This window comes from Microcebus murinus, chromosome 4, assembly GCF_040939455.1.
Source record: "Microcebus murinus isolate Inina chromosome 4, M.murinus_Inina_mat1.0, whole genome shotgun sequence".
NCBI classification, from domain to species: Eukaryota; Metazoa; Chordata; class Mammalia; order Primates; family Cheirogaleidae; genus Microcebus; species Microcebus murinus.
This window is the reverse complement of record NC_134107.1, coordinates 96,883,318-96,911,161: the sequence shown is the minus strand read 5'-3', so window position 1 is coordinate 96,911,161 and position 27,844 is coordinate 96,883,318. Positions and strand designations below refer to the sequence as shown.

Sequence of the window (27,844 nt, the reverse complement as noted above, 5' to 3'; positions counted from 1 at the left end):
GGTGGTATGCTGGAGCCAGCACACACGTAGAGATAGCTGATTACAGGTTGAGTAGCCCGCATCTGAAAACCCAAACTCTGAAATGCTCTGAAATCCCAAACTTTTCCAGTGACAACATGACACTGAAAGGAATTGCTCGTTGGAACATTTCAGAGTTCGGATTTTTCAGATTAGGAATACTGAACTGTTATGTACTCTGCAAATATTCCAAAATCTGAAAACATCTGAAATCCGAAATAGTTCTGGTCCCAAGCATTTTAGATAAGGGATACTCAACTTGTATTAAATTTTTAGGAGTTTTGGGAGCTAGTTGTTAAACTGTCGATAGCTCAAAATAGGCCATGATGGGAGTATTTACATGGAAATTGCTGATTTACCAGCATGCCACTTCTCAAGGACAATGCAGCATAGTCCTTGGGGACAGCAAACATTCCACAGCTTTTCAAATGATACAGGCAAGTTCCATAGGACTAGTCTGTCCATGCCTGTGTCTAGCCAGTGTTGAAGGCTAGACTTAGTGCTGAGAGCACTTATTTTGAAGTTGTGACTTAAGACCGAATGGTATCATGAAGTGAAGAAGCTATGAGTTCTTATCTAGGATGTCCAAGTCTCCCAAGGGTTTCTCTAGGGGGAGTAAAGTGCTGGATACATTCTGGAAATGCTGATGTCACACAGTCAGAGGAAATCTACACATCTAGTGATGAGTTGGAGGACGGGGCAGGCGTCTTTGGAAGCAGGGATTGGGTGGTTGCCTGGCTATATTGTACCTCTGCATTGAGAGAAAAAGTAAGAGAAGTTCCTATATCTTAAACACAGAGCCAAATGTTTTGTGTTAATCTTGAATTTATTGTATTTTGTTTGCATGATGCTGACTTCTTTCTCAGCAAATGTTTGCCTGATGCCATTCAAGATCCTACCCTCAGAGAGCTTGCAATCTAGAACGGGAGATGATACCTGCAGAGGTCTGGAGTGTGAGGCTTGCCCCAGTAATTTGAATTTGTTACCTCTTTTTAGAATGAAAGTATAAATAAAATTGGGTAACGGGGCCAGACCACTGAAACGAGAACCTTGATTTCGAGGTTCCTGTTTGCATCTCTGCAGCCACCTCAGAAGGCACGCATTCCGCTTGCTCTGAGCCTGACCCAGCCTGCTGGCAGAAGTCTCTTCAGCTGGGCTTGGGGACTGCAGCTGAGGAAGATTTCAGCACATTGCCCCTCCTGGGCACTCTTCATTGTGGGTAAGTAATTGCTTTTATTTCTCAAGCCATTGTTTGGACTTTTCTTGCTCAGAAGAAGGCTGGTTCTGAAGCCTGGGTCTCACTCAGAGGAAGGCTGCTTTCATTGGCAATCCTTTAGGAGTGTGAGGGCACAGTCTCTGCAGGGGGCCTGTCACAAGGTGGTCCAGTGTGTGCAGTTCTAGTTTCTGTAGAGTAGGTTAAAAACAGAGAAAAGAGGAGCCAAGGTTTGCTCATAATAAGAGTATGTGATGACAGGAGGATGAGCTTTAGCTTTTAAGTCTACTGTGGCTTTTGGTAGAGTGGTGACTGGCTGCCCTTGAGCTTGTGGCAGAACCTGTTTCTTCGCTGTGCTTCTTTTTTATTTTTAGAGAGTATTTTGTTTTATTTTTAAGTAAGTTTTATTGTATATATGTAAGGTATAAAACATGATGTTATAGGTACATATAGATAGTCAAAAGCAGATCGACATATCCATTGTCTCACATAGTTAGTTACCCTGCTGTTTTCCTTCTCCTCGTTCTAGACAAGCCAACATTTAACGTTTAGAAGCCAGGAACTTAAGTCTCCCAAGAGAACTAGGCTATTGTCCATACTCGGTACACCTGGACAATAGCCCTGACCTCAGGAAAAACCGATTCAGGGCTGGGGAACCTGCGGCCTTGGGGCCACATGTGGCCTTTTGCATCCTTGAGTGTGGACTTTTGACTGAATCCAAATTTTATAGAACAAATGCTTTTAATAAAGGATCCCCCTACATTATTATTTAATTGACACATTAATTGTACACATTTATAGGGTACAGAGTGATGTTTCATTACATACGATGTGTACTGATCAAATCACGGTAATTAGCATATCCATCATCTCAAACATTTATCATTTCTTTGGGAAACATTCAATATCCTCCTCCTGGCTATCCTCCTTCTAGCTACCTCCTATCTAACTGTAATTGTGTGTCTTTTGACAAATCTCTCTCTAGTCCCCCCCCCCAGCCTCTAGTATCCTATGTTGTGTTTTTTTTTTACTTCTGGGAGATAAACTTTTTTTTAGCTTTCACATATGAGTGAGACCTACAGTGTTTAACTTTCTGTTCTCAGCTTATTTCACTTAGCAGAATGTCTTCTAGTTCCATCCCCATTGCCACGAATGACAGGATATCATTCTTTTTTAGTGGCTGAATAGTATTACATTGTGTGTGTGTGTGTGTGTGTGTGTGTGTGTGTGTGTGTGTATGTATCACATTTTCTTTATCCAGTCTTTTGTTGGTAGACATTTGGGTTGATTCTATATCTTGGTTGTTATGAATAGTGCTGTAATAAACATGTGGGTGCAGAGGTCTCTTTGCTATACTGATTTCCTTTCCTTTGGATAAATGTCAAGTAGTGGGATTGCTGGATCCTATGGGGCTTTTACTTGTAGTTTTTCAAGGAATCTCCATACTGCTCTCCATAGTGGCTGTACTAGTTTATATTCCCACCAGCAGTGTATAAGAGTTCCCTTTTCTCTGCATCCCCACCAGCATTTGTTACTTTTTTCTGTTGGATCATAGCCATCCTAACTGGGGTGAGATGATATTTCATTGTGGTTTTGATTTGCATTTCCCTGATTAGTGATATTGAGCATTTCTTCATATATTTCTTGGGCATTTGTGGGTGTTCTTTTGAGAAATGTTTGTTCAGATCATTTGCCCATTTTTAATCCGCTACACTATTAATTATAGGATAGTTACAAACCCCCAGAAGTGATAGTTACAAACCCCCATCCTGATAGTTACAAACCCCAGAAGTGAGAGAAGATATTTGCCAGGAGTTATATTATAAAAGAACCACAAGCTCACATCAAAACATTTGGCCAACATAGGAGATAATTTACTATGCAGTATCATCTCAAGAACATCTACTGATGAGATTAAATCAGGATCTTTTGGAAAGAGAAGGAAGCAGGGTAGAAATTGAGAATTTAAATGATGTCTATTTTCAAGATGCTTAAAGTCCTTCTGAAAGCTTTTGTTGGATTTTTAAAAATAGAGATTCATTTTAATTACAGATATGAAACCACAATTTTATTATTCAGACATATATATACATATAAAGTTCAGAATTTGTGTGTCTGTGTGAATAGATATATAGATAGGAATTTCCAAATATTTGCCAACTAACTAGGAAATTTAAACTTGACTAGTGTTCTTGGTAAATGTCCAAGGTATTATGAACTCAGCTGACAAGTAGTTGCTGAGTGCTTTCTGTACCTTTTCCCATGCTGACCATGGAGATGTGGTGGCCCATTGGCACCCACCCCTCTTGGCCTCCTGGAGCGTGTAGTCTTGGGGGTGGGGGTGGGGAGCAGGACCTTAATCAAATGAGCACACACAAAAAATAAATAGATAATTAGAAGTCTAGAAGTCTTGACAAATGGCCTAAAGGAAAGGAGGACAGTACTATTAAGACGTGTGGCTAGGGGACCTGACTTGGGATGAATGGGTGAGGACAGGTTTCCTGAGGACAGGACATTTAACTTGAGACCTGAGTGATCAGTAGGAGTTAACTGGGCGAAGGCATGAGCAATGGGGATCGGAAGAACGTTCGGTCAGGTGGAGCAGATTTATTTTGTTTTGACAGAGTCCAGAGAAGCTTTGCTGTAAAATATTGATTACTTTCACAAACATGGAGAAACAGTATGGTATGGCAAAGACCCAGGCTCGGATCCAGAATGTCTGGGTCTAATATCCCGGCTCTGCCACTTGCTATGTGTTCTTAGGCAAGTCACTCTGCCAATCTGTGCCTCGGTTTCTTCATCTGTAAAACTTCACAGGGTTACTGTGAGGATTAAATGAGTTAATGTGTAGAGCACTCAGACAGTGTCTGGCACATGGACACCTCTGGTTTATCACGTATCAACTGCTGATTTTCTAGTGTGCCGCTTTATTAACTAGGGGGGAAAAACAGTCTGATCCTTTAATGTTAAAAACAAGGCCCAGAGATGTTGAGCAGTTTTCCCAAAGATCAAACAAAGAGTTAGTTAATGAAAGATTGGAATCCGGAAGTGAATTTTTTTAAAACTCCAATTCAGTGCTTTTTCTGCTAAAATCATTGTTTCTCTTTTCATTCACAGAGTTCTAATGGTGCATTTGACTATTCAGGGCAGAAAATGGGTACTTTCAATTCATCAGATTGCACATTTCTTAGAATTTGTTTGAAGATGGTTTGGGTGTGGCTCTGAGCAACTCGGGTTTCGTGCTGAGATTCAGAATCTTTTAAGAGTCACTGGTTTCCCCTTAGAATGAAGCGGCGGAGTTGCAGGGTGACTTTAAGTTGATTTTAATTTAATGGTCACATTGGCAGCTATGAGCATTCATCTAGTATGTGCCAGGCACTTTGTAGGTACTGTAGCAGAGGAATGGGACACAAATATAAAGAAGACACATCTGGTGCTGCCCTTGAGCACATGCAGACTTGAGCAGGGGCTGATGGCAGACATGTAAGTCAGTGGTTACCCTTCCATGCAGGTGGCAAGCTGCTGGGGGGAATGCCCCAGTGCTATGTGCCATTTGCAGGCAGAGAAGGGAGCACAGCCAACTCCCTGGAGGTGTTATCATCCTCATGTTATAGACGAGGAAACTGAGGCCAGCAAGCTCAACTGACCTCTTTGCATAAGTGGGAACCGTTTGACCCCAATTTCCAGGTGAAAGATTTTGTTGATTTGAACACAGGTAAAGAATCTCTCAGGTGATCAATTTTTACAAATTCGAATGGCCACCATATGTACCAGATGTCCCAACAGAGCCAGGTGGGGTACCTTGATGTTAATGCAATAAAGAGACCTTTCCTCTTAGCAGATTCTGAGGTGGAATTCCTCCAGTGGCAGGGTGGCTAGGGGTGCAGGGATGGTGGCTGAGAGCAGCACAGTAGTAGGTAGGAACCTAAGACTGGTTGAATTGTAACTGCCAGAGCTACGGTTCTTCTGTTGGGCTAAGAAAATGTGGGGTCATTGTGTAGATCAGTGAACCCCTTTCCAGGAGCCAGTGAATGCAATGAAATTAATACCACAGAGATAATATAGACCTTAAAGAAATACTTTTGCCCCCACACAGCCAAATTCTCATTCTCCCCATACTGCCCTTCCCTAAAAAAGTTAAAAAAAAAAAAAACCCGAAAGTTCACTATGGACCTTTCATGTGGCTTTCTGTGTCATGGATCTTGGTTAATACCTTAATTGAGTTTAAAAATTTCCACTTATCGGCTTGGCGAGTGGCTCACACCTGTAATCCTAGCACTCTGGGAGGCTGAGGTGGGAGGATCACTTGAGGTCAGAAGTTCAAGACCAGTCCGAGCAAGAGTAAGACCCCGTCTCTACTAAAAACAGAAAAATTAGTTGGGTCTATAGTTCCAGCTACTAGGGAGGCTGCGGCAGGAGGATCACTTGAACCCAGGAGTTTGTGGTTGAAGTGAGCTATGATGATGCCGCTACACTCTACCCAGTGTGATAGAGCGAGACTCTGTCTCAAAAAATAAATAAATAAAAATTAAAAATGTCTCCTTATTTGTTATATCTCCTTTCCAACATGGCCTGAGCATTCTTTATGTGTTTAAAGTAGTAATTCTAATGTAGTTGGAGAGATGGGTGAAAATTTCAGGCTCGGTTTCCGTGATTTTTTGTTTGTGTGAAATGTGGAGGTTGTGGAGAGTCTAGGGTTGTCCTCTCAAGGGTATCCTGTAATCATTTGCTATTTTTTTCTCTTGAAAAGCAGTTTTTACCTAATCTTCCCTTATGGCCAGTCTAAATTGGAGCCCCCAAGCGCCTTTCTGAACACCACTGTTTTGTTTCGTCATAGCACTTACTGACATCTAGTATTTTCGTATTCATTCATTCGCTTGCTTTTTTTCCCATCTCCCCCTACATGTGAACTGCAAGTGAGCCAGGACCTAGTCTTCCTTGTTCAGGGCCGCAGCCTAATGCTCAGACAGAGGCTGGCCCACATAGACCCTCACTGTTGGTTCGTTAAATTAATGAACTCATCTTGACATGATTTTCTGATTGCTTTTCTTTTATCTTAAGATTGAAAAGTGGAGAACAGCATGTTTTGCCCACTGAAACTCATCCTGATTCCAGTGTTACTGGGTAAGTAGAAGCCAAGGGACCGAGGGGGGTATATGATTTCTTGTAAGTCTTATGTGTTTTTAAAAGCCAAGTTCACATATTTTCAATTCCCCTGAGTTTGTTGAAAATGGAAACCCTAACGTGGAACTTCACAGTTTTGCCGAAACAGCTATTTTAGAAGCCAGTTAACATACATGTTCTTGGACAGCCGAATCTTCCTCTGTTTCTATTGGAAATAAAATGCTTTTGGGTCCTTATCAGGTATTCTGGGACCCTCTTCTGTGACACAAAGGAAGTTTCTCTATGGCGTTCCTGCAGTTTAAATTGCTGTCTTTAAAACCACAGCTGGTTTCAGATCAGGAACTGGAATTGCCAAAGAGAGAAAGAGAGGCCCAGAGCCCCTTTCATTGTTTTTAGGCTGTAGTCACGTGGGCCTTCTTGCGGTTCCTCAAACGCACTGAGCTCTTTCCCAATTTGTGATGGTTTGCCTGGAAACTTCCTTCCGACACCTCACCCCAGCAAGCCTGCCCAGGGCTTCCTTATCCTTCGGTTTCCCCTCGCACTCACTTCCTCCTGGGCAGCCTCTCCTGGCTGCCGGCTCAGACCAGGTTGCAGTCTCTTGTTCGCACCTGACCTGAGGGTTCAGGCCGCTCGCTACAGCTCATCTCCACTCCTTCCTAACTCTTTCATCCTTTCCCTGCCTTGTCTTTCTCACTATTCCATGGACATAGCTCTGTGGGGAGAAGAAATTAGTAGGTGCTTTGCTCACAGCCTTTTATTTTTCCTCTTTATTATTATTTTCTGAACTGTGGATGGGGACCGAAACACTGACTCAGCAAAGTACACAAAAGGCTTGCCTTTGCTCCAATTCCAGGAGCAAAACACACACACACGAAAATGGTACGTATTGGAGAACTTTTCCCACACAAGCAGGGGAATGATGATCTCAGGGTATTTAGACATTTTCCCAGAGGTCTGGGAAGCAGCTGGCAGGGTTCTGCAATCTCTCTTCTATCCAGAGAGCTAGCCCACCTGTGTCTACAGCAGCGTAGTGGCATCGGGGGTTTTGTGCTTCTTTGTGGAGAGATTTTCCTTTTCTGTAGAAAGTCTCGTGTTCTTCAGCCATATCTCTGTTGAGGTTGCCCTTCAGACATCAGGTTTTCTTCACTGAGGTTACTGCTGTTGCTTTCTGGCTGTCCTCCGTTTAATTTTTTTTTTTTTTTCTTTTTCTTTTTTGAGACAGAGTCTCACTCTGTTGCCCGGGCTAGAGTGCCATGGCGTGAGCCTAGCTCACAGCAACCTCAAACTCCTGGGCTCAAGCGATCCTCCTGCCTCAGCCTCCTGAGTAGCTGGGACTACAGTCATATGCCACCATGCCGGCTAATTTTTGCTATATATTTTTAGTTGGCCAGTTAATTTCTTTCTATTTTTAGTAGAGACAGGGTGTTACTCTTGCTCAGGCTGGTCTGGAACTCCTGAGCTCAAACGATCCTCCTGCCTCGGCCTCCCAGAGTGCTAAGATTACAGGCGTGAGCCACCACACCCGACCCTGTTTCATTCTACATACGGTGCTCTTAACGTTAAAATAAATTTGCTTCTTCTACTTTTAACTACTTTCACTCACTTGTTTCTCATGGAAAATTCCAAAGAGTTGTTGGAGCTAATTTTGATTTCTTTGAAAATAATTCCCTCCAAAGGCTTTAGAGTTCATGTTTTCTTTTGCGTCCTCCCTGCTGGGTGAGCCTGCTGTTGGGCAGGAAGTGAACTCGCTTCTCTCTGGGAAACAGCTTGGATGAAAATTCGGGCACATTTTCTGTTCATTCCTAAATGCCTTCCCTTGGCTATTCTTTGATATGAACTGGGCAGCATCTAAATGTGTCTTTCTTGATTTTATTGTCTCTTTGCATGAAAACAGAAATGGAATGGTTTGCTCTTTTAGTGACCTCTTGAAATTGATTGGGCAACATACAGATAAGGACGGAGGTCCCTGTGTGAGCTGCCCGAGGCTGGAAAGCTGCAGACTGTTGGCAAAGCTAGAGGGGAACTAGGCAGGAGAGGGACAACACAAAAGAAATTCACGGAGAAAGCTGCACTCTATGTTGACCTAATAATTACAGGGAACTGTACCACAGCCAGAAGCAGCCAGCAAATGCAGAGATAAGCTTTTTTAACATTTTTATTTTTTATTTTTTTTAAATTTCAGAATATTATGGGGGTATAAACATTTTGATTACATATATTGCCTTTGCAAGCTTTTGTAAAGGAACTAAAGAAAGGAAAAGGAGGAAGTAAACAAAAGGTACCATGAATTGGCTTTTCAAATAGGGAACCAGTGGGAAAATTAAGAGCAAGAAACACCTCATTTCCTGTTTATGGTGAGAAGATGTGGGTATCTAAATTGATGAGCAGAAAGGAGGGACTTCAGAGTTTCCCTTCTTTCTTTAGAAAGGTTGGGAGGAGGAATTCTGGAAAAGGGGAAGGGTTTGGATAGGAGAAGGGAGACAGACAGCATTTATTGCAGGATGAAGATTGCAGAACCCTCTGACTTGAGCCAAATAAATAACTAGAGGATGTTTCTCTTAGCCTGGGGGATGTCACGTTGGTTTGAGTGAATGGCCTCTGAGTACTTTGTCTATGTTAGATTCTCGAGGGAAGAGGGTGTTTAGTACTTGGTGATTGATTTATATTGTTGAAGGTATTTGTCTAAATGATATGTGTTTTTTTTTTGTTTGTTTTTTTTTTGAGACAGAGTCTCGCTTTGTTGTCCAGGCTAGAGTGAGTGCCGTGGCGTCAGCCTAGCTCACAGCAACCTCAAACTCCTGGGCTCGAGCGATCCTTCTGCCTCAGCCTCCCGAGTAGCTGGGACTACAGGCATGCGCCACCATGCCCGGCTAATTTTTTATATATATATCAGTTGGCCAATTAATTTCTTTCTATTTATAGTAGAGACGGGGTCTCGCTCTTGCTCAGGCTGGTTTTGAACTGATATTTGTTTTTGACTTTGACTTCTATAGATTATTCCTTGGGTCTGTGAACTAAAATAAAATCTTTTTTTTTTTTTTTGACAAATTCTTACTCTGTTGCCCGGGCTAGAGTGCCGTGGCGTCAGCCTAGCTCACAGCAACCTCAAACTCCTGGGCTCAAGCAATCCTTCTGCCTCAGCCTCCCGAGTAGCTGGGACTACAGGCATGCGCCACCATGCCCGGCTAATTTTTTCTATATATATTTTTAGTTGGCCAATTAATTTCTTTCTATTTTTAATAGAGACTGGGTCTTGCTCTTGCTCAGGCTAGTTTCAAACTCCTGACCTTGAGTGATCCTCCTGCTTCGCCTCAGCCTCCCAGAGAGCTAGGGTTACATAAAATAAAATCTTAAGGCTCCTCGTCACTGGCCGACTGAATGGACCCCCTCTTGGCCAAGGGGATATCCTAAAACTAAATTGCCTGCCATGTGAGAAGGGAGATCAGACATGCCACATCATGCCCCTCTCCCTTCTTGGAGGTATCCTCTGTAACCTATTAACAGGCCTAAGGGTATGCAAGACAAACCCGCAGGTCCTCAATTTACACACCAAATATGTGCTACCTGGTTTGTCTCTAATTATGGAAGCTGCTAATCTTAAAACACTCCAAGCCTTTAGACAAAGCTTCTTGTCTTTAACCAATTATAAGTCAAAGAATCTTTAAACCCGCCTATAACCTGTAAGTTCCCCGCTTGGAGATGGCCCATCTTTTTGGGCCAACATATGTACGCCTTCCAATGTGTGTCTTCCACGTATTGATTTATGACTTTACCTGTAATCCTTGTCTCCCTGAAATGTATAAAACCAGACTGTAACCAAACCTTAGTGAGCCCACTTGCTCAAGGCTTCTTGGATGTGGCTCCGGGTCATGGTCCTCAAGTTTGGCTCAGAATAAATCTCTAAAATTATTTTACAGAGTTTGGCTTCTTTTCCGTTGACAGGCCTGAATGACTTGACTGTTTCCTCCTCTGAGCTAACAGTCCACGTGGGTGATTCGGCTCTGATGGGATGTGTTTTGGGGAGCACAGAAGAGAAACGCGTGACCAAGGTAGACTGGATGCTGTCATCGGGAGAGCCTGCCAAGGTAACGAGGAGGAAACACCGCTGTGCAGTAGAAGCCCCTGGCCTATGGTGTCAGGACAGAGGGGAGAGAGAGAACCAGGCATCAGGTGCCATGGGGAGGGTGGTGTTGCAAGAGTCTGGGCTTTGGAGCATGTCAACTGGGCCTCCTCCTGGCTCAGCCACTTGGCTGCCTGATCAGCCCGGCAAGTTACTCAACCTTGCTGAGCTTCAGCTTCCTGATTTGCAAAGAGAAAGGTAATAGTAATGCTGTTGCTGCTTCACTTTCAGGAAGCTGGGGACCTAGGGACATGCACATGAAGTCCCCTTAGTTTCCTTCCTCCATCTCCTGCCCTTTCTAGGGTAGCATAGGTGGGTGAAGGGGGTGATTACCAGGGTCTAGACAGAAGAGCTCTCACCTAGGCATAAGAACAATGTCACAATTATCTACTTTTGGATGGGGAGGAGGATGGGTTTTCCCAGCATTCTACTGCCCCATGTATGTGCTGGAGAATCATCTTTTTCTCTTTTGTGGCTGCTTGAATTGTCTGGATTAGCAGATGCAGCGTGGCTGGGGGAGGTTCTTTCATAGAGCTCTTTGGAGTAGGAAACAACGTAGTCAGCCTCATCAGAGATTCTGTGAAGATATGTGTATATCAGGATCGTTTGTGAAATATGTTGCAAGTACTTTGTTACTAACAATAAAGTCCAACATTTGCAAATAAAATATTGTTTTTGTAGTTTAGAGCATATTCCATGTTATCCCTCTAATGCTATTCTCACTCAAATTTTTATTTCTATTTATTATTATAAGAGGAATAGGCCTGTGGTGCAAGTAGACATAAGAATTGCCCAGGACTCCCCTCCCAGCCTGGAGCCATTTCCTGTCGATGACTCCTTCTTTCATGGTAATGACACACTGCCAGCAGGCCATGCCAGGGGTAGATCAAGCATTTGAATGCCATCTGAGCTGGGGCCATGGCAGAAAACAGGGCGAAGACTAGAGTTGGTTTTCAAAGGCTGTGAATTTGAAATCCCAGAGTGATCTTCAGAGTGGGTATTGCACTGAACCTTAAAATGTCAGAAATAAAAATGTGTGGGCCATATTTCACCATTTGTCTTTGTAGAAAATGAGTCACAGACCTTGTGCAAATGAGAATACTGCCTGGCACATTATTACTATCAACTGAGTACTGACTATTTTTGATCGCGATGACGATGATAGCTATGCTGCCTCCGCAGAACAGGGTCTCTTGGATCCACACTCCTAGGTGTGGCACCTCTTTTGATTTTCTCCAATGTCGTGTTGCCCTCCAGGATGAATATGTGCTATACTATTATGCCAACCTCAGCGTGCCTGTGGGGCGCTTCCAGAACCGTGCGTCGTTGGCGGGCAACATCTTGCGCCATGATGGTTCTCTCCTGCTCCAAGACGTGCAAGAGGCCGACCAGGGCAACTACACCTGTGAGATGCGTGTCGACAGGGAGAGCTCGGTGTTCAAGAAAGCAGTGGTGCTGCACGTGCTGCCAGAGGAGCCCAGAGGTGCGCATGCTGCCTTAGACAGGGGCCGGGGGGCAAGAGGGTGGATGTGCAGGAGCAAGGGGGCTGGTTCCTTAAGCACGTGCCAGCCTTTGGGCTAAGTGCTCACCACAGAGCGAGACGATAATTATTTTATTATTTTATTTTTTGAGACAGAATCTCACCCTGTTGCCTGGGCTAGAGTGCCGTGGCGTCAGCCTAGCTCACGGCAACCTCAAACTCCTGGGCTCAAGTGATCCTCCCGCCTCAGCCTCCCGAGTAGCTGGGACTACAGGCATGCGCCACCATGCCCGGCTAATTTTTTCTGTATATTTTTAGTTGGCCAATTAATTTCTTTCTATTTTTAGTAGAGACGGGGTCTCGCTCTTGCTCAGGCTGGTTTTGAACTCCTGACCTTGAGCAATCCTCCTGCCTCAGCCTCCCAGAGTGCTAGGATTACAGGTGTGAGCCACCACGCCTGGCCTATTATATTAAATAACAAGAATAATTACTATTTCAGTATTACTTTAAACATACTTCCTCCTCACGAAAGCCCTGTGCTGTGAAGGGTGCATTGTTCTTTCCATTTTACAGATGAGGTAATTGAGGCTTGGAGAGGTTAAGTGACTTGCTTAGGGACACGTATTTATTAAATGGCATAACCAGTACTGGCAGCCTGGCTCCTCTGACTGCAAAGTCCATGGTTCTTTTTGCTATACCCTGATACTGCCATCAGTTGTTCACACTGATGCCGCATCCATGTTTTACGCCACATACCTGTGTTAGATGTTCTGGGGGTTATGAAAGAAATGAGCAGATCTTTCTAACTTCTTTGCACCTCACTTTCCCATTTGTGAATGGAGGGTGTGGCGCTGGTAGATGGTTGGTTTTAGCATTGTGCTCTGCACCACCCTTGAGCTCCAAGGAACCTCAGGGGGCAAAGGGTAGGTAGGGCAGAGTGGGTAGAAGACTCAGATAGGACCCCACGCTCCCACCTCCATTGCAGCCAAAGTCCTTTTCCTTTTTCCTGTTTAATTCACTGGGGTATCAGTTGAGATTCTGTTTGAAGAAAGGATTCGTGCTGCTTTACAACAGTTTAAAAGTGAGCGTATGAGCTGTGGTGGCCTAAGTCATGGCAGGGCAGGATAGGCCCAAGTTCTTTGCTCTCTTTGAGCATTAGTTGAAGGGAATGCAGCTGAGACTGTAACCAAAAGGGGTGTGATGCTTCCAGAAAAATCTCAAGGAAGAGTATTACAAGCCACAGTAGGAGCTGTTGGATCAGGCTCTAAAGGAAAGGGTGGGGAGATTCAAACGGTTAGTGTGGAAGTTGGAGATCAAATTCTTCTCTCAGAATCCAGACTATGGAGGTACCAAAGTAGTTCTAGGTGACAGTGATCATTTCTTATTTAGAGATGGTGACATTCTTGGGAAGTATGTAGACTGAAATAAATCACTATTGAAATGGCCTCATGTGAAGCCCTCCATTCCACTGAAGTTCTGAAATCTTTCATCATGTAAATATTTCCATGTCTGTCTTTTATAATCAACTAGTGACATCCAAATTAATGACATCCAGTGTCTCTAAAGTTTAGTTTTGCCTTATTGATATAAACATTTATAATAAAGATATTATAACTGAAAAAAGGGTTTGCAAGCCACAGAACTAGATGCATTCTTTTTATTTTTTTCCCCCTGAGACAGAGTCTCTATTGCCTGGGCTAGAGCGCTATGGCATCAGCCTAGCTCACAGCAACGTCAAACTCCTGGGCTCAAGTGATCCTCCTGTCTCAGCCTCTCGAGTAGCTGGGACTACAGATGTGCACCACCACACCCGGCTAATTTTTTCTGTTTTTAGTAGAGACAGGGTCTCGCTCTTTCTCAGGCTGGTCTTCAACTCCTGACCTCAAGCGATCCTCCCGCCTTAGCCTCCCAGAGTGCTAGGATTACAGGTGTGAGCCAAGGCACGCCCAGCCTAGATGTATTCTTTAAGGGTGTGGAATAGAAGGAATGGTCCATGGCCTCAGCAAAGCTTTTAGTCTAGTTAGGGAGCTAGAATCTGGGGCCTCCTCTTCCCAGCTAGCTTAGGGCCTCAGCCTCTCAGCTCGATTGCTGAGGCCCCCCTGGAGCAGCCTGACCTCCTCTTCTATGACACTCCTCACATGTTCGCAGTTGTGTCTTCTCTGCTTGCCTAGAGCTATGTTCTTGTCCCTTGGCCAGCTCTGGCTACAGTGCCTGGTACAGAGTAAGCAATCGATAAACATTTGTCTAATGAATGAAATTCTTGAATCATCATCCTTCACTTGAATCTGATTTCTAAAAAATGAGGTATAGAGGGTAGCCTTGGCCCTCTCTGAATCTTTCCTTTTTTTTTTTTTTTGTTGCCATTTTTCTCTTAATTCCAAAGCTGTGGTTCTCCAAGAAGAGGAATGAGATCGGATGCCTTTGTTCTCCCAGGGAGTGTCGTTATGCTTCCTTTTTCTGCCTTTGTTGGTGCCTGAACACCTGTCTTTACAAGCATAGCCTTTTCTTGCTTAGAAGTGACACAGAAGAAACCAAAAGGAGCCACTTTTAAGAGTGGAAGAATTCATGGAAGCAGTCTAGAACAATGTTAGGGGTAATTAGACATTTCCTCAGTAGGCTAGTGAGCGATCTGTATTTATTTTTTTCTTCCAGCCGGAATGGGAATAGATCTTACCCCTGACAATTCTGCCACATGGCCCAGCACAAAGTTGTTCAACCTCCTTTATGTAGATAGTCTCCGTCCTTGTGGAAACTCCATTTTTACAGTCATCTATAATTTTCTCTGCAAAGTTTACCCTTCAGTGTATAATTCTCCTGTGATTCTACTACTTTAATTTCTTTTTCTTAGTTCTTATTTTAAATGCCATAGATAATAATAATAATAATATTAACTTCCTATACTTTTGCTCTGCAATCAGCCATCCTTCTGCTTATGTGGCATGGTACATTATAGCGAGTGAGCAAACTTGGGCTTTGTTTTTACTTGGGCCTGGGTTTGAGTGCTGGCTGGCTCTACCTTTTACTGACCACGTCGCTTTGGGCTTTTTCACTTTCTTATTCTGTAAAATGGGAGAGTAGTAGTGCATACCTCAAAATATTGTGATGACTAACTGATATACTGTGGGTAAGGTGTCTAGCACGTGCCTGGTGCTTTGAAAGCACTCAGAATGTTCAGTTATCATTATTGCATTTTAAAAATAGAGATTAGTTCTTAACGTGCTGGTGGATTTAGAAGGATTTCTTTCCTTCCTTGTATTCTTTGGAGTAAATTTTTATTACTTTCAAAGTAATTCCCTTCATAGAATTTAGAGTTCATAATATTTTCTTTTGCTTTCCTCTCATTTTACATCTTTCCTGCTGGGCAGGAAGTTAATGTTCTCTCAGGGAAACAGGTTGGGGGAAAGCCTGGCTTATGTACTCTGTTTTTTCCCTCATGAGCTTTGCTGCATGCTCTTTTGAAGGAAGTCTGTCCAGGTAAGACCTAGGCCTGTATCTCCCTATACACCATTCTTTCCTCTCTTAATCAACTTTAGGGTTGATTTGTGCAGAGCATTACTGAGAAGTCAGAACCCTCTTTCTATTTCTTTTTGTTTTCAGGGACCTCCAAGTTATGCATTAAATACACGATGGGTCAGCAGCTTATACAAATGGGCAGCGGGAGAGGCTAGGAGTTGGGAAGCCAGAAGTAAGCAAGGGGTCATGTGGGGAGGGTGCAGCAGGAGAGGGAAGGGTTGGAACAGAAAGAAGAGTCAGGAGAGAGCTGTCTGCCTTCTTGGCCTAATTAGCAGAGAGTCTTATGACCTGTACCGAAGCCAGAACTAAGTCTTAAGCAAGTCCTAAGACAACTTGTAAAAGGAATAAAAGAAGTCCAAGAAAGTTACCCATGATTCATTATTTTCAGTTAGGAGAATTGGTGAGTTATATATAAGAATGAGAGTTCTATAACTTTCCACTTCCTGTTTATGCTAAGCGGATATGGGTATCTAAGTTGATGAACAGAAAGTGGGGGCTTTGAGATTTTTCATACTTCCTTTAGTACAAACGGGATATGGAATTGGGGTTCATGAGAGGAATTCCGAAGAAGAGGAAAGAGGAGGGAATTAAAGGGGATCAGAAAATGTTTATTGCAGTATGAAGACTGCAGAAACCCTCAGGCTTGGCATGTGTGGGCATTTAAGGGTATTCTGGATCCTTTGGGATGGTGCCATGTTGGTTTGAGTGAGGAGCCTCTGAGTACTTTGTCCACATGGATTCATCTGGATCATCTACGGAGGGAATATGTGCAGTGTTTGGCAGCAACGGTGATTTTTGCTGCTGAGGGTCTTTGGCTAAATTATCTTTTATAGAAATTATTATCTTTTATAGAAATTCTTTGACTTCTCTAGATTACACCTTGGGCCTCACTTGATTTTCTCTTTTATCCTCAGAGTTCACGGTCCATGTGGGTGATTCGACTCCGATGGGATGTGTTTTCCGGAGCACAGATGAGAAACAAGTGACCAAGGTAGACTGGATGTTCTCATCGGGAGAGCCTGCCAAGGTAACGAGGAGGAAACATCACTGTGTCGTCGAAGCCCTTGGCTGGTGGTGTCAGGACAGGTGGGAGGAAGAATCAGGCATCGGTGCCATGAGGGGTGTTGCAAGAGCCTGGGCCTTGGAGCTTGTCAGGACTCGGTTTTCTCCTAGCTCAGCCACTTAGCTGGGCACCTTCAGCACCTGGTTAGAAAGATGACTCTAATAAAGATGATGATGATGATGATGATACTTAACTTCTAGATGCTGATATGAGATTGTACATGTAAAACATTTTGTTCATGACTTGGCCACTGCCTTTTAGTTTCCTTCTTTCTCCCTTTTCTCTTTATAGAGTCCTTGGAAGAATGAGGGGAATGATTTTTGTGGCCTAGCCAGGACAGCAACGGGCGAGGCGGAAGAATTTCTATATGCTCTCCGAGTGGGTCAGAAAGGGTGGCGTGATGGTGGAATCTGGGGAATTATATGCAGTTCCAAGTTCACCCCTAAGAGCTTGTCATGTATTTAAATGTCAGCCATCAAGTGATTCACAGCAGAAAATAGGATGAGGGTTGACATTTTGAGGTTTTGAATTTGAATCACAGGAGACAAAAGGTTAGGGGTGAGGTCTCCCCACTTGGGTTTGCATCTGCATCTGCAGTACCTTATCTTAAAAGCCGTTTTATTTATTTTTTATGTCTTTTTAGAGATGAGGTTGCGTTGTGTTGCCCAGGTTGACCTTGAACTCCTGGGCTCAAATGATTCTCCTGCCCAAGTTTTCCCAGTAGCTGGGATTGCAGGTGCATGCTGCTGCCACTGCACCTAGCTACAGCTTTTTTTTTTTTTTTTAATCTGCATACCTTTATAAAAATTCCAATACTCATTCATTTGGCGAGTATTTTTTTTTAAGCATCTGTGATATGAATGACTACTCAAAGCCCCTGTCCTGATAGGAGGCTTACACTCAAAATGCAGGGAGATACACAGTAAAATAATAAAGAAATAAACACACTATTACATTGGGTAATAGTCAGAGATGTGGAGAACAACAGGCAGGGCTTTGTGGTTGTTATTTTATATAGGTGGTCAGGGAGGCCTCGCTGAGGTGACACTGATCAGAGGTGTGGAGGGAGTGAGGGGGTGAACCTGTGTATGTCTGGGGGGAAGAGCGTCCCAGTCACAGGGAGTAGCAGGTGCAAAGGTCCTCAGGCCAGTATTTAAGGAGCAGCAAGGAGGTCGGCGTGGCTGGAGGGAAGTGACCCGAGCAGTGAGAGAAGAGCAAGTAGAAGATACGATGGAGTCAGAGAGGAAAAGGAGCCTGGGGTGGATCAGTAGGGCCTTGTACTTTTAGTAGAAATGGGGGGCATTGAAGGGTTTTGAGTGAGGAGTAACATGATGTAAGTGACATCTTTAAAGGCTCGTCAGCTGAGAACAGGCTGGGGCAGAGCGAAGGCAGGAGACAGTCAGCAAGCTGTTGCAGGGCCCCAGGTGTGAGAAGAGGCGGCTCGGACCAGAATGCTGACAGCAGAGGAGGGAGAGGTGGCTGGATTTGGGACGCATTTTGAAGGTAGAGGTGATAGGATCTGCTGAGGGGTTAGATGTGAGTTGCTCAAGAGAGGGAAAAATTAAGGATGTCTTGGCATTGCCATTTACTAAAATGGGATGGACAGGAAAGAACTGGTCTGGGGGATAATGAGTTCAGTTTTAGACATGTTTCAGGTGCCTGTGGAACTCCAACTGGAAATGTCATAAAAAGTAAAAGTGTACTTTTCCTTTTTTTTATTGGAGAAGCGCAAAAAGTGAAAGCCCCTCATTTCCACTTTTCACTCCTCTCTCCAGATGGAACAGTTGTTCATGGCTTGGTGATGTCCTTCACAAGTACACGTGCATGCACACACGTGTGCGTGGTGACCGTGTGTCACCTAATGCTTTCTGATGACACCGTTCCTGCCTTCACACAACAGGCCCTTGTGCATCCTGAGATCTCCCCTCCGCCCTCTCTTCCCTGCTCCCCCGTCTGGTCATCACCATCGCATACCTTTTGCCTTTCCCTTCTAGGAGGAGGTAGTGTTACGCTACCACCCCAAACTCAAGATACCCATGGGGTCCCCCCAGAACTGGGGCAACTTCCAGAACCAAGGCCGCTTCCAGAACCGTGTAAACCTGCTGGGGGACGTCTCCCACAATGACGGTTCCATCATGCTTCAAGGAGTGAAGGAGTCTGACAGGGGGACCTACACCTGCAGCATTCACCTGGGGAACCTGGTGTTCAAGAAAACTGTTGTGCTGCATGTGATTCAGGACAGGCATCACAGTATGTACATTTGGTTGCGGAGGGCTCAGGGACCTCCTAGCTGGTAAGCAGGGCCAGGACTAGAGTGAGGCCAGAGATGCTTCTAGGATATAGAACGGAAGGGGGCAGCACTCAGATGCACAACCCTGAGAGTGAGGCCTGCTTATATTTGGCTCCGTAGGTGCCTTGCCTGCCTCCCTAGTTCTGGCCCTGCTGCTAGGCCAAGGCAAAGGGAGCTAATATTTAGTGAACACCAACCCTCTGCCAGATGCCACTCATTGCCAGCGTAGACAACTGATGTGAAGACACAGGAGCTCAGAGATGGACTGGAGTTGATGTCCAAAGTCATTTTACTCGGCATTAAGGGAGGCACTGTATGCTCTGTAGTGGAAGGGAAAACGATCCTGGTGAGAGACAGCAAAGAACAGAGAGAAAACTGGAAGGTACCAGAACCAAAAATGGAGGGGTTTTCTGGCCAAAGGTTCTGTATTCTGGCAAACAGTGTGCATCAAGGCCAGTAGCATGTGGGAGAATAGACTCAACTGTGTTGACAGAGAGAGGTTGATAAGTGAGGGGTTAAAGTTAAACCACAACCCAGTTAGCAGTCAGGATGTGGCCTGTGGACTTTGCCTCTCTCTAGGGCCTTCAGGGGTTGGCTGTGCTTGGCTGGGGGCCGGGGAGATGGGGGTGAGGATGGAACATACCTCGGTCCCCCAGGCCAGAGACTGAAGTCTATGGAGGCACCTTCTTGTTAATAGCAGAGGGAAGCAGGACAGGCGGATATCTTAAAGAACTGTCGTCTCTGTGTGTGCTTTACTCTCAGGAATCCTCCCCTCACTCCACAGAGAAAATACTCCACCCACAAACATATCCACACCTCTCCCATTCCTACCTCTGTCCCTTCTGCCCTGGGCTTATCTGGTCCCCGTGCTCAGATGGCATCATTCTCAGGAACCTCACAACTTCATTCCTGCTACTCACTCTTGAAGCTGTCTTCCTTCCAGTCTGCTGCTCCTACCTCGGTTCTGTCTGTCTTTGTCTCTGTCCTGGACTGTAGGCCTCTAACAAATCTCTGCCTTCATTCTCAGCCACTGCCCCTCGTTCTTCCTGCCATTCATCCTGGCTCTTGGTGCCATCTTTCCAAATCACAAATCAGAACTTTCTGTTCCACAGCTTATAATCTTTCAATGGTTTTCCCTTTGCCTACAGAGAGAAAGCCAAACTCTAGGTTGAGATAATCAAGGTCCTTTCTAACCTGGATCCTGTCATCTCTTCAGCCTAATTCCCCATCCACCATACCCGCAGACGCAGCCTTTGTGCCAAACGCACTGAACTATTTCTCATTCCTAAAAGCGCCACCCATCAGGCCTCCAGTCCTTGTTTATAACATCCCCTCTGTCCTTCCCCATATTGTCCGCCAAAAAAACTGGATGTTCCCTTTGAGATTCAGGTTAAACTTTAAAATCTTTGCTGGCAAATTCTCATCTTCTGCTCCATGTAGAATTGGGCACCCTTTTCTCCGTGTCCCTCTGTGCCCCATATGGACCTTTGTCATACCTATGGCAGCCTGTGGTTTTCTGTTCACATGTTTGTCTCCCTCCTTGGAGGCAGGGACCAGGCATCATTCATCTTTGAATCCTCTGTGCCTAGTGCTGTCTGCCACTGAGGAGGCGTCATATATATATATATATATATATATATATATATATATATATTTAGAGTGAACAGAGGAGATGAGTAAAGGGTACCATATGGGCAGAAGTGCCTCTGAAGGCTTTACTTGGTATCATGACTACGGGGCTGAGAGTTGTAGCACATGTTCTTTTGAATACAATCACTTGCCTATAGAAAGATCAGCAGCCTCTAAGAGGCCTGTTATTTCTAGGCCATTTGGTAAACCAAATTTTAAAACAGAATTGTTGATGTCAAAAGAGGCTCTAGTATAGATGAAGGGCTAGCCTCTTCTCCCATCCACCTTAGTCTACATTTTAGGGTAAGCAAGGGAGTCAGACTTTTGGTTCTCAAGGTAATGAAGACAGTGTCCCCACTGTCCTGATACAAGGTGGAGTCTGGCCTTTTGACCTGGTTGTTGCTACTTGGTGTAGAATTAATGGGGCTCCCAGCTCTTTTCTGGGATATTGAGACCCTCTTGTTGCTTTTCTCCTTTCCCAAGCATTGGTGACCCCAGCAGCCCTTGGACCCGTGGTTCTGGGTGGTGATCAGATGGTGATTATCGTGGGGATCCTCTGCGGCACCATCCTGCTGCTCACTGTTTTGATCCTGATCGTGAAGAGGACCCATGGGAATAAGAGGTACAGGGCTGCCCTTGCCCCTTGGGTTGGGAGGCTGGGGGTACAGGGCTGCCTCTAACGCTAAGTAGAAGAGAGTATAGGGTCCTAACTGTGCCATCCTCACAGAATGGAGATTTTTAAATGGAATCATCTGTGGTTGTCACATTAGATGTCATTGTATAGTAACCCCACCCTCTTTGCTCACTGTGCCCCTGAAAATACTTGGACGTTCCTCCACCAACCTCATTCACTTTGGTGTTATGCAAAGATTACAAACTCCCTTACAAGTGGGGCTATATGTAGAACATAATTAAGATATAAATCTTATGCAAGAACTATCATGGAGTTCATGTAAGAACTTCATTGCCTGAGAGAAATGATATTTGAATTATCCACACTGTATGTTTCACATAGAAGCTAAGATCTTGAGGGTTGCCAGTGGTTTGATTTAAAGCACCACATTCCAATTATGAGAGGCTATTTTTGAATGGATACCCTCATGTTCTAAATGAATTATTGCTCAAATGTGGTGTTGTTTTTTTTTTGAGACAGAGTCTCACTTTGTTGCCCAGGTTAGAGTGAGTGCCATGGTGTCAGCCTAGCTCACACCAACCTCAAACTCCTAGGCTCAAGCCATCCTCCTGCCTCAGCCTCCCGAGTAGCTGGGACTACAGGCATGTGCCACCATGCTCGGCTAATTTTTTCTATATATATTAGTTGGGCAATTAATTTCTTTCTATTTATAGTAGAGACAGGGTCTCCCTCTTGCTCAGGCTGGTTTCGAACTCCTGACTTCAAGCAATCCACCCACTTCGGCCTCCCAGAGAGCTAGGATTACCGGCGTGAGCCACCACGCCTGGCCAGCTCAAATATGTTTTTAAAGGCCTGAATTTCATCAATAGTTCTCCCAGGGTCTTGGAGACACCCAGATGCTCTGACATGGACACTAGTATTTCACTGGCTGTTGGCAGATCCTTGTCCCTCAGTTGACCCAACTGTTGATGACATATGCCGGTAGGGGGGATTGACCCTCTTGTTGAAATGTGTCAATGGGAAAGGAACTCCATGAAATAATGCTGACCTTTGAGTGTCCTGATTTGCTCTTGGGTTTGGTTTTGAACTTGGTTGGCCTCTCTGAGGGATCTTTGTTCTGGGCATGCTGAGAGCCCTGAATGGAGAGCTGGAAAACTTGGTTCCATTATTAGCTTACTTGCCCTCTCTGGGCCTCAGTTTCCCTCAAAAGAAATGGCAGCATTTCCATGTCTGGTAGGTTATACTAAAGAAATAATCAGCCGGGCACGGTGGCTCACGCCTGTAATCCTAGCTCTCTGGGAGGCTGAGATGGACGGATCGTTTGAGTTCAGGAGTTCGAAACCAGCCTGAGCAAGAGCGAGACCCCGTCTCTACTATAAATAGAAAGAAATTAATTGGCCAACTAATATATATAGAAAAAATTAGCCGGGCATGGTGGCGCATGCCTGTAGTCCCAGCTACTCGGGAGGCTGAGGCAACAGGATCGCTTGACCCCAGGAGTCTGAGGTTGCTGTGAGCTAGGTTGACGCAACAGCACTCACTCTAGCCTGGGCAACAAAGTGAGACTCTGTCTCAAAAAAAAATAAAAATAAAATAAAATAAATCAGATAGATACACTGAGATTTGTGCATAAACATGGTCACTGCAGCATCGTTTACAATTAAAAATTGGAATCGTCCTCAGTGCCTGTCAGAGAGGCAGTGATTCAGTGAATCAGTGTCTCACTCGATGAAACACTGCACAACCCTGTACGTAATGACATGGCAAGATACCCAAGGGGTAATAATATAGAATATACAGTATGATCTCATTTTTATAAAGGAGAAAAATAACATAGTGCTCACTTCAGCAACATAGATACTAAATATATTTCATGTGAGTTTACTTATGCTTGCATTGAGAGAGGATTTAGAAGGATAATTCTAAAATACGAAGAGTGGTATTTGAGATAAAGGAGAAGGTGGATGCCATGAGGTGAGGGGTTTAGTGGGAGCTTCAACTTCCAACATTTCTGTGTTATCTAGATTATCTTACAATGAGAATATACAACTTTATAATCAGAAAATATGGGGAAAAAGTCCACTTTGAGACCCAAAATAATATGGTTTCTTTTCTAAGCTTTAACCCTGATTTTTCCTCCCCTCCCCTCCCCTCCCCTCCCCTCCCCTCCCCTCCCCTCCCCTCCCCTCCCCTCCCCTCCCCTCCCCTCCCCTTCCCTTCCCTCTCCTCTTCTTTCTCTTCCCTCCTCTCCTCTCTTTTCCTCTCCATTCCTTTCCTGTTTTTTCCTAGCTTTGCCTTAGGCCAAAAGCTGGCCTATGCAGAAGGTGGCATATGGACAAGAGATCAAAGGCCAAGGGCCCCAGGCGGAGAAGGGGCCAGACTTCCAGTTAGGGGGGTGTTTGTAGGGATAACTCCGCTTGGCCCCAGGAGAGGCCAGGAGCTCTTTGGACTGGGGTCCTGCTGAGCCTCTGCTGCCCCCTGCTGGTTCGGCCATATCTCCTCATCCTCATAAATGCTTCTCTACTCGTTCACTTAAAATGACGTCTTCCTCTATGGACTAAAGGTTGTTAGAGCAGTAACAGAGAACTGGAAGCTGTTTTTCAGCCTAAACTATCACCAGAATGGCTTCTTGTTCTTCACTAGAAGAGATGCACTTCTCAGGTTTCAAGGTGAGCCAGGCAGCACTGGCTGTAGGAGTCTGGCGAGAACAGTTCCTTTTCTGGGACCACTCTTCACAAAGCCAGGTAGGGGTCTCAGGTAGGCGCCCTCGAATAAGCAGAGCCGGCTGGTTAATTCCATATACTTTCCACGCCTTGCAGGTCAGTATATTCTACAACCTCGCTGAATAGCCTGGAGAACACGAAGAAGGCTAATCCAGAGGTAGGTGGCAACTCTGCCCTCTTGCTGCGGTGCCCAGTGTGGGAGAGGCGGACACATGCCCCAGCACCAAACTCTCAGTAGATGCAGGCCTGGGCCGTCAGCATTCCCTGGGAACTGTGTCTTCCTCAAAGTATGTCTCAGCTCGTAGGCCAGTGCCGGGCACAGAGCAGGGACGGAGGAAGGCTTTACCACTGAAATGAGAGCCTCTGAGGAGTAGAGGGGTGGCAATGGGCGGGGCCAGCCCAGCCCCGGGCAGCAGGTCCTGGTAGTGGGCTGCAGAAAGAGCACTGGACTAGGAGTCAGAAAGCTCAGCCACCTCCCTGAGCCTCGCCAACAAAATGTGAGTGAGGACAAGCATATTTGCCCAGCCTGCCTCACAGGGTTGTTGTAAGGTTCAAATAAAATGATACGCAAATGCTTTGTAATCTATGAGGCACTGTGTAAATATAATGAAGAATCATGCTACATTGAGGAGTTAAGAAGTTAATGGTTAAGATTTAATATTCAGGGACTTTGCAACTAGTGACTGAGAAATGGATTAATTTCCTTTAACTCCGATTCCCTTTACTTTTTGTAATTTTTTAAAAACTCCTCTGTGAATATTTCCCTATCTTTTGGGCTATGTTTGTCCCAAGAGTAGGATTTTCTCCCAACATGGTGTGGGGGCCTCCAGAAGCCTGAGAATTGGGCACTGAATAATATTTCTTTCCCAAAGAGTGACAGAACCATGAATCACAAAATGCCACCGACCTCAGACATGCCAGGTTCAGCCCAGACATGTAAACCCTCTGAGGGGAATGATGACAATTAGCTGCTGATTAATGCCATCCTGCCATGACTCCAATTAGAAGGAAATAACCACAGAATACAAGTAATTTAGCAAGATAAGGATTTCCTGCTGCTACCTAAACACCCATCTAAACAAAGATATTTGGCTTTTGAAGCACCAACTTTGATTCTTAAAATAGTGCTCTTTGCTGACAGTTAATTTTCAAGAAGACTGAAGGCTGAATTATCATTATTGATGATAATTCTGTAGCTCTCAGTAACCCTCTGAACTCACCAGTTTTGGTGGTTGATGCCCAGTGAATAGGAGGAGCCTTTTCTCCAGTGTGTAAGATTCACTTGATTTTTAGGAACTTTCGTACCATTTTTTCCCTCTAGAAACACATTTATACCTCGATAACTACACGGGAGGTGATCGAGGCAGAAGACGAAAGCGGAAAATCAGAGGCCACCTACATGACCATGGTGAGGATGATTCTGGCCCCAGCTGAGCCAGGTGTCTAGAGGTGGGGGAAGGAGGTGGAAAGGACATGGCAAAGTCATTGGTAGTGGATGTGGCCAGGCCACCTGGGGAGGCGGCTGAGGGCAGAGATCTTCCTAAGTAGTAGGAAAGTCTGAGAAACGGAAGCTCTGCTGGAGAGAGGAGTACTTCTCTCAAACTTGTTGCCTTCATACCCAATCTTGAGGATTAAAGGTCGTCTGCAGAGATTATTGACTTTAATGGTGAAAGAGGTGAACAGTGGCTTTCCCACGGGGAGGAGGAACACCTCTGCCTCTCCAGTTAGTTCAACCCTGATTAAACAAAACCTAATACAGAGAGTACGATGAGATCCTGGGGCAAGTGTTGTGTTGCCAGGGATTGTTTTCCCTCCCGTCAAAAGGTCAAAGTAAAGTTCCTTCCAATTCTTAGATCTTTTAGAATCTGTGACTTGTTTTTTTGAGACAGAGTCTCACTCTGCTGCCCGGGCTAGAGTGCCGTGGCATCAGCCTAGCTCACAGGAACCTCAAACTTCTGGGCTCAAGCGATCCTCCTGCCTTAGCCTCCCGAGTAGCTGGAACTACAGGCGTGGGCTACCATGCCTGGCTAATTTTTTTTCTATATATTTTTTAGTTGGCCAATTAATTTCTTTGTATTTTTAGTAGAGACGGAGTCTCACTCTTGCTCAGGCTGATCTCAAACTCCTGAGCTCAAACGATCCGCCTGCCTCGGCCTCCCAGAGTGCTGGGATTACAGGTGTGAGCCACTGCCTAGAATCTGTGACTTTTTATATCCTCATATAATCTAACTGCGGGGCAGGGCTCATGCTAGATTTCATACCATAATAGGGAGTCTGATTCCTACTTTCACTTTGTTCCGACTTCTGTAGCTCCCCAGGGAAGTACAGCACCTCGCAGCCGTGCAGTGAGTAGGGGTAGGGACAAAAGGAGTGAGCTGGCAATGAGCTCGATGCTATTTGTAGACTAATTATAGGCACGCAGCCCACTAAGGAGCAGCGTTCCGCTGGGTTCAGGAAGGCTGTCTCCTCTACTTGTGGAGGGATGGGCTGTGTTTGTTCCTATTGCACCAGGGACACATGACTCCCAGCTGATGGCAGCAGCGGAGAAAGGTCTGCCAGGGAGGTGTGAGCTCAGAGACCTGGCCTGGAGCCACCAAGTGAAACATGAGCTCCACTCTGAGGTTGCAGTTGAATAGAGTCATTTCCCCCCTGCATCCCTCTCTCATCATTGCCATGTGATGCTGCAGTCACCTGGTAGGCCTCATCCTGGCTTCTAGAAACCTGCTGATACAGCTGCCTTGTGGCTACTCCTGAGTGTGTCACCAGCCAGGGTGACACTGTTTACAGAAAGTCTCTGAGCTAGATATGACATAGGAGTAACACTTGTCTTCCCAGCTACCTCTCCCGGGTTCAGTGCTAGGTGCTTGTGGTTTAGACTCTGAGGGAAACAATATCTCTGTCCTCTTGAACTGGATCCAATAGAGTGAGTGTGGTAAGAGGCCCAGGCCACAAACTCAAAGGCCTTCAGGGGCTGGCCAGATTATTTTAAAACATTCTGTGCAAAGTTAAATAAGCCTATGGGTGAATTCGAGACTGCAGGCTGCTTGAGACTTCGGGTATAGGAAGTCTCTGGTAGGGAGCAGGGGTAACAAAGGACCTTTCATCTTTTTTGTGGTTGAATTGATTGAATAAATATAATAATAAATTACATAAATGTAGCGAGCACCTTGCTGTTTCTCCTTTCTGAAGCTGTATATGCAATGGCTGAGAACACAAGCTTTGCAGCTGGGCAGACCTGGGTCCAAATCCTTAGTCTGTGACTTGGCAGCTAGATGGTCTTGGGCAGGTAGCTGAGCCTCTCTGAGCCTCAGTTTCTTTATCTTTAAAATGGGAATAATAATACCTGCAAATGAGACAGTGCATGTGAAATTCAGAACTGGGCCAGGCTCATGAACAGAGCTCAGTGAATGGCGCTGCTGTTACCGTTGCACTGCTTCTTACAAGTGTGTTTTGTTTCTTTCTCCTCTTCCCCCACAGCACCCAGTTTGGCATTCTCGGAGGTCAGATCTGAACAACCCACTTGAAAATAAGTCAGCTGGGGGAGTGCCAAAAACAGAGCGAGCATTTTGAGAAGAAAGGAGAGTTCCCTTCATCGTAGTAGTAGCAGAGACTCTCTCCTCTGTGTGTCCTGAGCTGCTCTGCCCATTACTCTAGACTCTCTGCCCTCCCAGCTGTCCTCCTGTCTCCTTGCTTGGTCAGAGGGCTGAAGATGGAGAGTTCGGAGCCTGCAGGAAGACTGGACGGCCCTGGAGGAACAGGCCCTGATGAGGGGAGGGGAACACAGACGTGGCCCCTCTGGAATGGGACACTAGCCTGGGGGGACCTGGCTGACGGTGGCCTCAAGCACTCCATCTGATCAGACCCTCTGTGTGGGTGGTGTTCGCTGTGTATGCGTTGCTGGGAAGAGTCACGGATGTAGCAACCAATCCAAACAATTCCTTCCGTATATTATCCCTAAATAAATGTGGTTCGTGGAAATGTTTATGCCCACTTTTATGCCCTGGCTGAGGGGCAGATGGAGTCCTGGTGAGGAATTT

General features: G+C 45.2%; 1 protein-coding gene and 1 pseudogene across 1 annotated transcript; both read left to right on the top strand.

Annotated features, from left to right (window-relative positions):
* Window positions 1-1,063: 1,063 nt before the first annotated feature.
* Window positions 1,064-27,785, top strand: JAML (junction adhesion molecule like). Its single transcript, XM_012773631.3, has 10 exons — window positions 1,064-1,237; window positions 6,293-6,355; window positions 10,298-10,440; window positions 11,733-11,958; window positions 16,383-16,495; window positions 18,526-18,781; window positions 20,934-21,072; window positions 23,904-23,964; window positions 25,129-25,215; window positions 27,285-27,785. Exons 2-10 carry the CDS (start codon window positions 6,313-6,315, stop codon window positions 27,375-27,377), a joined length of 1,161 nt encoding a protein of 386 aa, XP_012629085.1. The 5' UTR covers window positions 1,064-1,237; window positions 6,293-6,312; the 3' UTR covers window positions 27,378-27,785.
* Window positions 12,950-14,814, top strand: LOC142870638 (10 kDa heat shock protein, mitochondrial pseudogene; annotated as a pseudogene).
* Window positions 27,786-27,844: the final 59 nt, after the last annotated feature.

Excerpts from the sequence above, each read along its gene's own strand:
- JAML (XM_012773631.3), top strand. The coding sequence starts at position 6,313 with ATGTTTTGCCCACTGAAACTCATCCTGATTCCAGTGTTACTGG. Across the intron at positions 10,441-11,732 it reads CATCGGGAGAGCCTGCCAAG|GATGAATATGTGCTATACTA; the intron begins GTAACGAGGAGG and ends GTTGCCCTCCAG. Across the intron at positions 11,959-16,382 it reads GCTGCCAGAGGAGCCCAGAG|AGTTCACGGTCCATGTGGGT; the intron begins GTGCGCATGCTG and ends TTTTATCCTCAG.